General features: G+C 37.2%; 1 protein-coding gene across 1 annotated transcript; it reads right to left on the bottom strand.

Moving 5' to 3' along the window:
• Positions 1–4694: 4694 nt before the first annotated feature.
• On the bottom strand, positions 4695–10331 carry LOC116175529. Its single transcript, XM_031493691.1, has 3 exons — positions 10262–10331; positions 9534–10207; positions 4695–4894 (listed from the first exon to the last, which is right to left on the bottom strand). Coding segments are annotated over exons 1-3 (876 nt in total). The 5' UTR covers positions 10264–10331.
• Between the last annotated feature and the right edge of the window lie 4324 nt (positions 10332–14655).

Below are 14655 nucleotides of genomic sequence, written 5' to 3'. Positions count from 1 at the left end.
TAAACGAAATTTGATACAGAAGCACTTCGAATAAAGGAAAATCAAACGCCAATTTCAAAATTTTGTTTTGCGCATGCGCAGTGCCAACTTTTTTATTTATGGAAGAATTTAAACGAAATTTGATACATAGGCACTTGGGATAAAGGAAAATCAACCGCCAATTTCAAAATTTGGTTTTGCGCATGCGCAGTGCCAACTTTTTTATTTATGGAAGAATTTAAACGAAATTTGATACATAGGCACTTGGGATAAAGGAAAATCAAACGCCAATTTCAAAATTTGGTTTTGCGCATGCGCAGTGCCAACTTTTTTATTTATGGAAGAATTTAAATGAAATGTGATACATAGGCACTTGGAATAAAGGAAAATCTAGCGCCAGTTTCAAAATTTTATTTTGCGCATGCGCCGTGCCACCTTTTTTATCTATGGAACTATTTAAGTGAAATTTGATACTTAGGCGCTTGGAACAAAGGAAAATCTTAGTTTATTAGTTAGTTATAGTAAATTAGTTTTAAAAATTAGGTTTGCGCATGCGCAGTTCCAACTTTCTTATTTAGAAAAGCATTGAAATGAAATTCTTCTCATAAACTGAAATTGAAGTAGCACGTCAACAATGGATTGCCCATGTGCAACGCTATCTTTCATATTTGTGGCCGGCTTTTTACGATTTTAACAGAAGTTGCATCTTACAAATGGGAAATGAATGCAAGTGGAAATGCGCTTTATGTAAATCGTTTACGATTACTTTTTAACTTGTTTATTATAGCAGCCTACTCCGATGTATAAACACGTAATTAATTAATGAGTAGGTACTTTTGTGAAAAATATTGAATAACATAAAAACTGCGGGGTTTAAGCACAGGGCACCCTTTATAAACATTGAAGAGAACGCAAAAGACAATCGAATAGCGAAATAAAACAGTAGTAGTTCCATTTGAAAAAGAATAGTTATAGCAGTTTGAACAAATGGCATTGAAACAAGTAAAAATATGCAGGATGTTCTATTTAAAAAAATCAGTTATTTATTGACATCGTAAAAATGGGACACCCTGTACATGCAAAAATAATTTCTGTAGATCCGCAACCACCAATATTTTTTACCAGGTATCATCAGCTATGTGAGAAAAACCGACGCATTGTTGCAGGACCCTGTATATAGCCAAATACTATAATATTAAATCAAAATTTTTTTGTGGCTCTTTCAAAACTGGGAAATTTTATAAGTTGTAATTTTTGGCTCTTATGTTTCAATAGATTGCCGACCCCTGGTATAGGGTATCACACAAATACAAATTATTCCCAAAAATATTCAAAATTATTAATTACATTACCCAAAACTCTTAGTATGTTAAATGTGCAGTTGAAATTACAAAACTAACCAAGTCCCTCAGTCAAGAATGACCTATTAGTAACTAATCACTGAATCCTAAAACACTTTCCACATTTAAATTGAGATTCCGGGCAAAAATTCGCACGTATAAGGCCAAGTACAAGTAAAACATATAAGGCAACCCTTACCTTGGAATAAAGTTAGATGTTGATGCCAAGAAGTGAGGTCAGTTCTCGCATCCAAACCCTGAAATCAATCAAAAGAAATCCGGACGGCTCGCTATAGTATATAATTAATTGATTAATGCCTAAAAGGCCTCGCTCTACTCGTAATCTGCTTCACTGACTTACTTGGACAACCCCTTCATAAGGAAGTGGTGGTCTTCAATAACGCGTTTCAAACTCGATCATAACTTAACTGAGATGGCAAAGGTACTGAAGTTTACAAATTACTTACATGTAATCGCATATAACCCTGAAGGGGCAAAATAGTTATCAACTAAGATGTTAAAGAGTTCCTTATGAAGATCGCTCCTTGATATTGGATCTCCTTTATGATCCGGTGCCCATTTCACAGCACAATCGCCGCTTGTTGACGACATAAAAATTTACCTACCTCTTAAATAAGAGGGCTAATTATAGATGAAGCAACAATTGTCGATGGAAATTGCAATTGCAGCCGAAACCAAAACAAAATACCGACACTCTAAGTCTAAGCAAACGAAATGCACAATGGCGGTACATACGATTAGAAAGAAGGTCGCAAATGTATATTCCTCGGTATATAGAATAGAATACTCAATCGTCGACTCATCTATTCCCACGCTTTTTTTTTGTGACAACGGATGCATCCAACTCAGGCTGGTGTGCTCAGGTGGGGAAAAGGACAGGACAAGGGATATTGTCACCTCATCAGGGACGTTGGGGCATAAATCACAAATAGATTTATGCAGCGTATGCAATCCAACCATTTGCGAATAAACTAAGAGGAACGTCCACCCTGACCCGATGCGACTATCGAACAATGGCGGTATGCATTCGAAATAAGGGAGGCGCGAAATTAAGTTTGGATCCAAGACGGAAAAGGATTCACATAGACAATCCTGCTGGATATTTTCCTCTTGCTGAGAGTTTACTGACTTAATCAAATGTTGTCAGTTACGACCACCAAGGGAACGACCAGAGAAAAATTGAACCACATGTTCATCACCACAAGGAGGCAGGCGGGTAGCAAGTAGGACGGCGTTTTGGTAACACCCATTAAGCACGTGATGTGTTTAGCACCTTTTTAAACCCCCTTCCTGCCTGGTGATACATGGTGTGGTTTCATTTTTTTAGTACAAAGTATCTTAAAATGTTCAGAATATTACGAGGGTCGTTCGGTCCTCCTATTTTTTGCACTGAAACTACAGCCGATACACAAATCGCAATAGCACAGCTAAATAGAACAATATTTCAGCTCCAGATTGTAATTTTTCCACATACTACCACTATTTGTAATGCACTTTCGCCTTCAATAGGCAAAATCTTGCATGGTACGTAGTGCTTTTGGATATCTTGGATCCGCTACAAGACCACAATGACTAAACCCTATTTCCAGGGTAAGGGCAGAGAAGAAGACCAACAAGTCGTCTGCAACATAACACTAGACCCTTAGACCATACAGTACATGGACTGCTATTCGCCCTATGCTTTCAATAAAAAATGGATGGTCACGGATAGAGGGCACTGTAGTCGTGGGTATGTTAAAGTCACTAGATATAGAAAGTACCGCAATCATCCGCCATTTTTGGGCAAATTTGCTGCCAACTTAAAAAAATTGACAAATAAAATCTGAATAGCTGTCATTTTTTATAACCTGACTTCATAGTACTGTCATGTTTTATAAAAATATATACAGATATCTCCAAACAGGTGGAACAATCCCTAACATTAAAGTTACTAGAATCTGGTAACTTCCGCCATTTTTGGGCAAAAATCATGCGTTCTCTCTCTCTAACACACGAGCCCAATGGATTGCGGTACTTTCTATATTTAGTGATTTTAGGGTATGTGAATCTCAAGGTAAACTAAAGTCGTGTAAACACCACTAGGATCGCTTAAAGAGCAGTTTTATAGTAACCGCGTAGTACGGGAAGGTTTAAATACTCTTGATTAATTTCTATACGTCCATAAATAAGAATAGGTTTGCTTTTTTTGCCATATCTAGGCAATTAATTAATTGACGTTTGTGAATTTATAGGTTGACAGTCTCAAATCGTGTCTAATCGGAAAACTTCGACAGACTCGTTTACCCTGAAACTCACATACCCAGGCGATGTCCTTGACCATATTTTAGTTACAATTAGCAGTCCATGTACTATATGGTCTAAGACTAGACCCCACACCTGACACCAGTGTTGACTGTGTTGCCACATCCACCGTACAGCTCCGATTTACCGCCTTCGGACCTCCATCTTTTTGGACCTCTGAATGATGGACCACGCGAAGAACATAATATTAATACTTATTTATGACAAAACACGTTCGCCTTCATGTATCTATCAAAATCAAACGTTTAGTAGGCACAACATTCTTGAATTTCAATGAAAAATTAAATCAAAACGAAGGTAAATTTCCATTGAGTGTATTCACATAAACGTCAATTAATGTCACTCACATTCTCTCGGAAAGTGTAAAATTTCATCCAATTGCGAGCCCCGATATCAGTGATATGGTTTTGAATTACCTAATGGAATAAATGGAAAGTCAAATCCCTACGGTGCTTCATTTAATTCGAAATTGTGGATTGCAGTGATTTATCTTAATTTCAATTAGTAGCTGAAGTACGCTATGACAACTTTGTAATTTTGTAATGTTATGTCGATACCTACCTCCAATACCTACCCTACCATAGGTCGTATGCGCAGTCGGATTTCATTACACTAACATGATATATTACGGGAAGGGTCATGATCCACTTACGCACATTTACATTTCTCTTATAACGTTTTATATGGCATTTCAGTGTATTTTGTACGTGTCGGTATAGGAAAATTCTCTATCGGCACTCACGCCTGGTTTGGCATTGTTTGTATTCATGTGGTAGTTCATTTGCGAATTGCCAAAATTTATAGAGTACAAGAACTCGCAAGTTTACATGCACAAGGAGAGTACTAAAAGTCCTATATCGCTATGCAATAAACCCCTGCAAGGATATAATAGGTTATGCAAAATTATCACGCCCTTTGCTTGAGATTAAAATTGTTCACATAAACCGTAATCATTGGGCAAGTAATACGTAATCCACAGGGTGTTTGTAACACGATTCCCGTATTCGTTCAGTTACGATAAATGCTGCTGTCATCGACGTTATGGTGGCAAGGCTAAACACTGCACGGCTCCTTGCTCTTCTGCTCCGGAAAACTCCGCCGGCAGCGAGTAATGGCGTCAACCGACTGCCACCAAGAAGGAGGGCATATTCTCGTCACCCATCGTTCCACCAACCACTCGTTTGTTGTTCCCCTCGCACTTCTCTGAAAGACCGTCGTTTCGCCACTGATTTCCAGTTGTGTGCTGCAAACAACTATCAACACATACGGACTTCATTTTTTACGCCGACTAGGGAGAGATTTATAGTGGAATTTTTTCGTCACCGATGTTGCTTTGACCATTATAGGCTCTGATTTCTTGGTATCTTAATTCTCTTACAGAATGACGTAATAACTAACTCATCGATGGAATTACTGGTCTCTTCACTCGGACGACGCGCAATCAACATGCAGCTAAGTATCCAGATCCTTATAATAGCGAACAATCTTCACCTTTTCACGACATAGTAGTCGAATTTCCAGTTGCTTCGGCCTGTGGGAACCAACCGAGAAGTACCTCACAAGAAGATGCGACACTCCCCGACCACACGCACACGTCCTATATCGCGCCCGTCGACTCACTCAGGATCGTTTGCGCATCCGAGTCCAAGTTCAATCGAATGCTCCAAGATGGTAGTATACAGCGTTCCGAAAGCCCTTGGGCATCTTTACATATCGCATCGAAAAAGAATAACGTATGGCGACCATTTGGTGATTAGGTTTGCATTGTTCCAGATAAATACCCTGTTCGTAATATCCACGATTTTACCCATCGGATTCGCAGATGTTCTGTGTTTACCGTCATCTACTTAGTGAATGCGTACACGCAGATTGCAGTCAACCCAAAGGAAATGGAGAAGGCTGCCGTGATTACCCCGTTTGAACAATTTGAATTTCCTTACATGAACTTAGGTCTCCGCAACGCAGGTCAAACCTGTTTAATATGTTTTGTAATTGGAAAACTTATAATAATTAGGCTTTCTTTCATCAACTTTATTCATGGTATATTTTTACATCTGTCATCACATTGTAAGATTGTTTTCTTTTTAGGATCAAATGGTAGTAGTGCTGGGGATTTAGTAATTATCTCTTTTAACTTTTCGAAACATTCTTGTTGTAAAGGAAGCCACTTGAAGTCAACATTAGATTTTAACAGTTTACAAAGAGGTTTAATGTGATCGGCCATATTTGGAATGTACTTCCTAACATAATTGAAACTACCTATAATTCTCTGCAGTTCGGTTTTATCTCTTGGGCTTTGTAATTTGCGAAGAGACTCTACCCTCTCTGGATCTATTTCCATGCCCTTCTCTGAAAAAACTTGTCCCATAAATTTGACTTGCTTTTGGCAATACTGGAATTTTTCTTTGTTAAATTAAGCGCCCACTTCTTTTGCTCTTCTTATCACTTGTTCGGCTGCCCTGTCATGTTCCTCTTTGTCTATTCCCATGATTATCATATCATCATGGAGCAGCTGCACATTTTCCAAGTCACCAAACTTACTTTCGATCTGTTCTTGGAATAAGTCTTGGGAATTAGAGAGTCCATACGGTAAAACAGTGTATCGATAAATGCCAAAGGGGGTGGCAAAGCAACATTTCCAAGAAGAACTGTCGTCTAATTCTAGATGGTGGTATCCTTCAGCCAAATCAAATACGGAAAATACTTTTTGCCTGTCATTCCGGAACAAACTTCTTCAATTTTTTTTACTGGATGTGGTTTTCTTACAATTTGAGTATTAAGGTCCTGGGGATCTAAACAAATTCTTAACTTACCGTTACTCTTTTCGACGATAACCATTCGGTTTATGCTAGCTCGCGGGTCTATCTCTTCAACCTTGACGATAGCCTTCCTCTGTACAAGTCTATCGAGTTCATCTCTCAAAGCATTTTTTATAGCAAATGGAACCCTTGTAGGGGGGTAGCTAACCGGTTTAAATTTTTCGACCGTTGTAATTTTATACTTTCCCTCAAACCTACCATAACCAGAAAAAATGTTGGATTTCTCAGATATAAATTTATCTTTGCCTCGGTTTTTGTTATACTCTTGAATATTTACTTTATTGATTCTTTTTAAGAGACCAAGATCAACACAAGCTTGACCACCTAATAAAATTTTGTTAACCCCTTCTATGATTACAAAATCTTCATAGACATTTTTGTTTTTTTATTTACAAAATAGGTTTACAGTGCTAATACTTTTAGCCTGAGTGCCTTCAAATCCCTTATAATCAGAGACTTGCTATAACTAGACTGCGCTTAACGTATCTAAGGTGTTGTCGACACAGTATGCAACACACAATGCACCGCGGGGCAAAAATCGCAGAGATGATGTGCAATATAATGAAATAAGCTGTTATTTTAGATGTTCCGTTCTTTAATTATTCTCGTGATTAGCTCGAATTAGTGAACAGATAAATTTCTGTTGAGAATAAACCAATAAACTTAGGTTAACTCGTGCGTATCAACATGTACTCTGGAGATAGAATTTTAAATAATATGCAGATTTCCAACGGATAAAAGTTTAAAGGGCCAATGGATCAGAGCCATTCGAAGAGAAAAATTTACTCCCACCATAGTGCATTTGCGGGGAATGAAGCCTATTTTAGACAGGTACCTACGAAGGTGTTAAACAATAACGCAATACCGAGCGTTTTCGACTTTCCCATTCACTTAAAATAACGTAGAACTAATATTCGACATCCTTTACCAGCAAGACAACGAAAATACCTATTTGCCTATTAGGTATAGACGTAACTAAGTACTTACTGGTACTAAGTATATTTCAGGTTTTGTTACAAGAAAAATAGCTAAAAGTCTGTTAAATGTTCCATATGTGCAGATGCGATATTCGCATCAGAGAGTCATTCAAAGCTTTTAACTAGAAAAAAATCGTGGAGGATTGTTGCACGTATCAAGCGATGAATTAAAAATTTGCCAAATTGCTGAAAATGTGTTCAGGTTTTTCATTCAATCCACACCACACCGCGTTGTAAACAAAATGGTTATCAGCAGTCTAAGAAAAATAAATAACAGTTACAGCCCATTTGGGTTTTTGGATAGGCATATATTGAATCAAAATCCGCTAAATAATCATATCTTACTACTTACATCTTTAGTTTTAAGAGTATATTTTCCCATGCGTGTTCACCACCAAAATACAAATATAAATCGAATTAGGACCAGAGTAAGGCAGTTATATACCAATTTAGTACAAATAAAATACCAATAAATTCGATTAAAACAGTTAACAGTTATATGTTATCTTTTTTTGCTACTAAAATTTAGAATAAACATGGCTAAAGCAAGCTGCAGAACGTACGTCTGCCCCGCGATGAACAGTTGGTTGCCTATCCTATCTTGACAACAGGCGTTTATAGTAAAATCTACGTTACGCGCGGTCTAGTTATAACAAGTCTCTGCTTATAATTGCTTTTTTTCACTACTAGCGTCTGATGACATGATTATTAACCTTTTTTCCACTTGTAAAGTAGGCTTTCTCGGCATTTGTTCAAAGTGGTTAATAATTTTTTATTATTAACTAGTAGTCAATAATGAAAACTGTCACGCTGTCACTTTTAGAAAACACAACCCGAAATTTCGCTCAATGAACGTTTAGACAAGTTCTCTAAAACGAATAATTGCCACCATTCGCAATTTCCAGAGAAATTACATACCTAAAATTATCACATTTTGAAAAAATTCGAACCAAATTACTCTTTGAAAAATCTCAATGACAGAACAAAATACGGCCTGTTTGACTTGTACTTCCACGTACTTGATTGACATGTTAAATTAATAAACAAAAAATTCTGTCCAACCGTTCACTTTCTTATCAATATAATATGTTAATTTAGAGGATTTCAAGTGCTAGTAGTGAAAAAAATAGTATATATACCACGGTAGAGAAGTCTCTTATTGCCTTCGCACCTTACACCCCTCGGCGCAAGCGCCTCGAGATGTAATCTTGGTGCTCAGGCAATAATACTGGACTTCTCTACCTTGATATATAATGTACTATTTTATTATACCTGAATCACAATCTCCGTTTAAAAGACTCAAATGCGTGCGAAAAAAGGCCTTTAAAACACACGTGCTTTAAAGTTGCTAAGTAACGATACTTCAAGTATGACTTTTGAAACTGTCATCTGGATGAAATAAAAAATCCTCTTAGGTCGCTTTCTGTAAATGCAGAACATTTCTTTGGCTTGTACCTATCCTTTGGTTGAAGCTTTTACAAAAGCGCGTAATTTAGGGTATGCTTCCAAATCTGTTCCACTTTTTAATCGCAGCATTGCTTTAAAGTTTTGAATGAGTGCACCAAAATATAGAAGATTTAAATACCTTTGACATTTCCTTCATATATGCCAGCATTATGGATGCATTTAAGACTGTATTCGTAACTGCCTATTCATCCATGGAAACAACTTTTCATATTCTTTATAATAGGCTTTACTGGAGTTGGATTTTACACCTACCAACGTTTGTTTAGATTTTACAACAATCAATTTAATGGACGGTGTATTATCTTTTTCAACGGAAATCGTTTAATTCACAAAGACGATGATTTTTTAAGCAAACGTCAAGTGACATTTCCATGGCACTCGTGAAATTACGAACACCCAGCCCACTTAATTAGACATGCATTCGAGTATAACGTCAATATGACTTCATTGTATTTCCTATTTTTAAATTATACTGCAGGTATAATAAGAAATACTATAAGATACACGTGTATAATTGGTCTTTAAAGCACTTGCAACGTTAAAGGCACTCCGCTTTGCGTCGTGCCCTTAAACTCGTTGCGCGTGCTTTAAAGACTTGATTATACACTTGTATCTTAATATACTATTACGTATCTTAAATTGTTTGTCTATTTTATCAAAAATTTTGCGCGGGATCACAGAGACGTCAGCTCCTGTGTCCAGTTTTACCTTGAATTTCGTGTCCTCAATTTCGACAATCTCGTCCCAAAGGTCCTTAGAACTACCTAAAAAATTAACATGATTGACAAATAAACTGCTACAGCTATCTTCACTATCGCTGTTGACATTTTGTTGCACATTTTTAATATTTCTCACTCGGCAAGCAATTGCGAACTGGTTTAAAATTCCACACTTTGTGCAAGGCTTCCCGAACGCCGGACACTCCTGGGAGCCATGCATACTTAGACAACGCTTACACTTAAATTTTTCCTGTGCTTTGGTGTCGTTTTGTTTGGAGCCCTTTCTCTTGACATGCCTTTTTGTAGCCGTGTTTACTTCTGCGCTTTCTTCAGAAAACATTTTGTTTTGATTTTTACTCATTTCGCTGGCACGACAAATATCTATAGCTTTATTTAACTTTAACTTATCAACCCTTAGCAAGGCTTCTCGTGTAACTGTGTCACGAATACCCATGACAATTTTATCCCTTAGAGCTTTTTCTTCAACAGTTCCATCTGGGTCTATTGTGTTGTAATTGCAAGACTTCACGAGATGTTTTATGTCAGTTAGAAAATGTTCGAATGATTCACCTTCTTTCTGGTTCCTACTCAGAACCTTGTGCCTTTCAAATACCTCATTAAAACGTGGATTTACCTACATATGCCTCCAATTGTCCCATCATATATTTGTAAGGATCATCTGTTCCATCGGGTATTGCAATGGTGCACATAATTCACGAAGATTCGGTACCAATAATATTTCTCAGAATCGCTAACTTTACATTGGTATTATATAGATTCATGTTGCCCTGTAGCAACCAAGTAGTCTTCGAAGGCGACCTTCCAAAACTTCCACTCCATGGCCGCATTCTGCCCTTGCAGGTCAAAATCAGTGGGTAGCTTTACTGGTCCGTGAGTATACGACTGCGCCATGTTTAATATGTTTTGTAATTGGAAAACTTATAATAATTAGGCTTTCTTTCATCAACTTTATTCATGGTATATTTTTACATCTGTCACTTCTCTTAACATTAACTTATGCTAGGCGATTACACATGATTGCAACATGGTATGGTTGCAATACCAAACAAAACCTTTCAAAGATTTATTGACGACGTGGTTTATGAGCTTGATTTTTGTTTTCCATACGTGGATTACTTGAAGTACTTTTTCGGCGATGCAGTGACGTTTCAATGAACCAACGGCCCATCAGTCCCCCAAAATCGTAAAATCGCCGGGCGACTGCGATTAGCGAGAGACCAAAATTTAATCGCCGATACTGTATGCGGTAAGTATGCGTGTCTGAACGGCTACATAAGACACAATTTTTCAGATGTATCCGAGATACCGGTATCCGGGCGACTGTATCCCGTGTAACATTTTTATCGTGTTTTATGTTATTGCAAATATATCGGTTCGGTTCGGTTGATATTTTTAACATGTTTACCCATAAGGAGAAGATTGGATGGTTGCTTCCGCGCTGGAGGTAGCCATTTTGAACAATACTTGTAGATTAAGAAGAGATACATGCAATTTTTAGTCATAAATTGTTACTATTGTTGAAAAATATTTCGCCCTGTATCTTCGCAACAAACACCCTAGTGTATACTAGAGCGCATTAGAAAGAATACAATAAAACTGAATAGGTACTCTCGTGAATACCGAAAGATCCTCGAGATCGTTTTTGGGTTGTAACTTTTCATAGTCTACGTAGCTGAACAGTGAACATGTGTACCAATTCAGAACGAGGACATTTTTAAACAAAGTTATCATGTATACGAATAGACAGACAGACAGCGAGACAAAATTATAAATAAAGTCTGGAACGATAATTATTATAATCCTTCCTTAATTATATTCCTTAAGTGACAATTGGCCCATATGAATAAAAAGAAGCAAATGCTTATACTTGCAAAATTCAAAGTAAATACTCGTAATTGCTCCTTCACACTGGGCGATTTAGCAGCGCTGCTGAGCAGCAGGACAGGACGCAGTGCAGTGCTGCTAAACCATGCTAAACAGACCCGTATGAAGGGGCAGTTACGAGTATTTACTTTGAATTTTGTAAGTATAAGCGTTTGCTTCCTTTTATTCATACGGCCCAATTTACAGAGAAATATGGGTTTCTTTTCTAATATGCGGTCTATGGAATATATAAATAAATAAATGCATAAATAACAAATAATATGTGTACTTTATCTAATTAAAGGAGCAATATAGAGGAATTATGAACGCTTAACATGCAGTACCTAGTTAATTTTTTTATTTGTTACTCAGTTGTAAACGTTAATTAACAAGACAAAACGCAAACGGGTAAACGTCATGTTTAAACGCTACTGACTTGTAAAACTGACAGCAGACTTGTAAAACTGACAGCAGACCTGTAAAAATTTTACAAGTTATTAATCTAGTAATTTCATTGGCCAGAATTAATGCGAAGTCTCTGTTACATGGATCACATGATATTTTAGACATTTCTTCAAGATCAATTTAAGAACTAATTATTTACGTTTACTATTGTTTACAAATGAGTAACAAATAAAATATTGTACATTATACGCCAGGTAATAGTTTTTACTGGCTCTAGGAGATGACAGGCTCGCCTGACGGCTCGCCAGTCAACTTCTCCTATCGCCAGTAAAAACTCACTTACCTGGCTAATAATGTAAAATACTATAATCAATCACATTCCTCAAATGTTATAACCATGACATTATTAATCGCAACCATTGAGTTTCATATTGTGCTATCCGGATGGTTTCCACCCATAATTATGGAAGGTAGTTAATATCTCATTCCAGACATACACAGATAAACTGTGACCAAGATAAGGATGTCTACCATGTGGATCTCCGAAACCATAGAAGATGCGACGATGATTAAATCAGAGAAAAGATGCGCAATTAAAGGGTTATTATCATGATTAAAAAAAAACAGAAAATGCGAAATGGTTCCGAAGATATGCCAAAAAAACCGAAAGTTGACGATTTCGTTTTTGTTTCTTTCTGATGTTATTTGAAAGCTATAAAAAATATAAAAGAACAGTTGCTGATTGCAACTGTTCGAGCTCTACTGAATGACGTTGAGGCATTTTCAATACCACGTTTTGTTTCGGATAAATCAACTTTATTTTATTATATTGCTCAGAAAAAAGTTGAATAGCATTTCGTATTACTAATACAATGATGTATGGCAAACCAAAAAATAAAAAAAAAGTTGGAAACTGTTGGTTTCAACAACAGGATGATTATCCTGCAAAATCAAATCCTGTTGAAACCAACAGTTTTCAAGTTTTCTTTTGTTTTGGTGTGCCGTACGTAGATCGCATTATCATATGTAAATCGCATATTAGAGCGGCCTCCCTAATATGTCTCATGTAAGATAAAAGTTGAGGTGTTCGAGGATTTTTGTCAAAAATGTTTACGGCAAGTTTACTGTACTTTCTGCCAGTAAACTTGCTACCGAATTTCTATTTAACTGGCAACTGCACTTTCCGCCCATTACCCTAATCCTAATTTACATTTGGCCAGTTTACTGGCGGATAGTACTTTCGGCTAGTAAAGTTGCCAAGTGTAAATGAGAGGAAAGTGCACTTTCCAGTCGCTTGCTACTTGCCCGCAAGCGGCAAGTGAATTTGAGGAGCTAGTTCGGTGACCGATTTGCCTGTCTGGACTGTCAAATTTATGTAGTAGTCCAGTACGTGGGTATCAAAAAGGGGTGTTTTAATGCAAAAGGTGGGGTAGTATTTTTCCTATGTTGTGACCTCGATGCGCTCGAACCGCCATTTTGGATTTTAGGTACAAAAATTTGATTTTTTTGATAATAACTCAAAAACGACAAAAGATGTTATATACAAAGTTAAAGAGGACAAAATTTCCATTATTCTATTATTCTAAAATTTTTCATTAGGGCCCCAAGCTTAACAACATACTAAAAAATCGCTACTATACCCCACCTTTTGCATTCAAAAAACCCCCAATTACTGGACTATATAGTTTCAGTGTAGTTGCTGCATAGAACAATGAAGTGGAACAATGACCAAATCAAAAAGTTTGGGAACTAAGAAAAGGAGACCACACGAATAAGCTAAAACGGGACAATCCGTTCGAACAACTAGTAAAAGAAGTGATAGAAACAGAAAACATGCCGTGCACTGATATTATTAGTCCAGGCAAATTGGACGAAAATTGTTAATGGAGCTTTGCCAAGTGGATATGTTAAAAAAACAAGACAAAAGTTAATGTCAATAGCCACAAGAACCACCACCGAGTTACATATTTACATTTGAAGCAAGAAAACTTGAACACGGTGACACACTGACACCTACCTTGGCGTACAAATCAGACCACAGAGAAACGAAGGCGAGCAGAAATTAATGAAAGATTCAAAAAAGCTGGCAAAGAATGATTATGCATAGAATAAGAAGTTTTATTAGCAAGAAGAAGGTATCCAGCGAAAACAAAGATGATGGATGTTACCAGTAATATTTAAGACCAATTCTGACGTTATGCGCAGCGAATCATGGACGTTAGGGAGAAAAAGAACAAGGGAAATACAGAACAATCGACAGTGAAAATAATCTGCGAAGAGTGAAGGCGGAATCACAAGAAGAGACCACAGACGGCAATGAAAGATGTTAAAGAAAAGAGTTGCAAGTTACAGCCGATACAGAATTCATAGCGAGCCAAACAGTTGAGTTGTTGGGCCACCTTTGCCCCCAGAACGGGAAGGAAAAGGGGGGAGATGAGCGATGGGAACAAGTTAAGCAAATATGGGAAGCGAAAATCCAACACAACAGTCAGGAGAGGCTCGACCAAGGGCAGACGTGGGGAAGATACCGGTGGCAAAGGACATAAAGAAAAGACGGAAAATCCCTGGACTGAAGCGGAGAAAACCCTGGCAAGAGACAGAAAGGAGTGGACAAGAATTCGTACATGACAGGCTATAAAATGATTGTATTCAGTAATGTAATGTATTTCACAGTACACCTAACGGTTGGTAGATTTTTATATAGAACGGTGTCCCGCATTATATGATATATATATATAGACCA

This window comes from Photinus pyralis, unplaced genomic scaffold (assembly GCF_008802855.1).
Source record: "Photinus pyralis isolate 1611_PpyrPB1 unplaced genomic scaffold, Ppyr1.3 Ppyr1.4_LG7, whole genome shotgun sequence".
In the NCBI taxonomy this organism is placed as follows: domain Eukaryota; kingdom Metazoa; phylum Arthropoda; class Insecta; order Coleoptera; family Lampyridae; genus Photinus; species Photinus pyralis.
This window is presented reverse-complemented; position numbering and strand designations above follow the sequence as displayed.

What these genes read in the sequence shown, in the direction of transcription:
- LOC116175529 (XM_031493691.1), bottom strand. An exon ending in AGACAAACAATTTAAGATAC is followed by an intron (nt 4,895 to 9,533) that starts GTAATAGTATAT and finishes ATGTGTTGATAG; the next exon opens with TTGTTTGCAGCACACAACTG.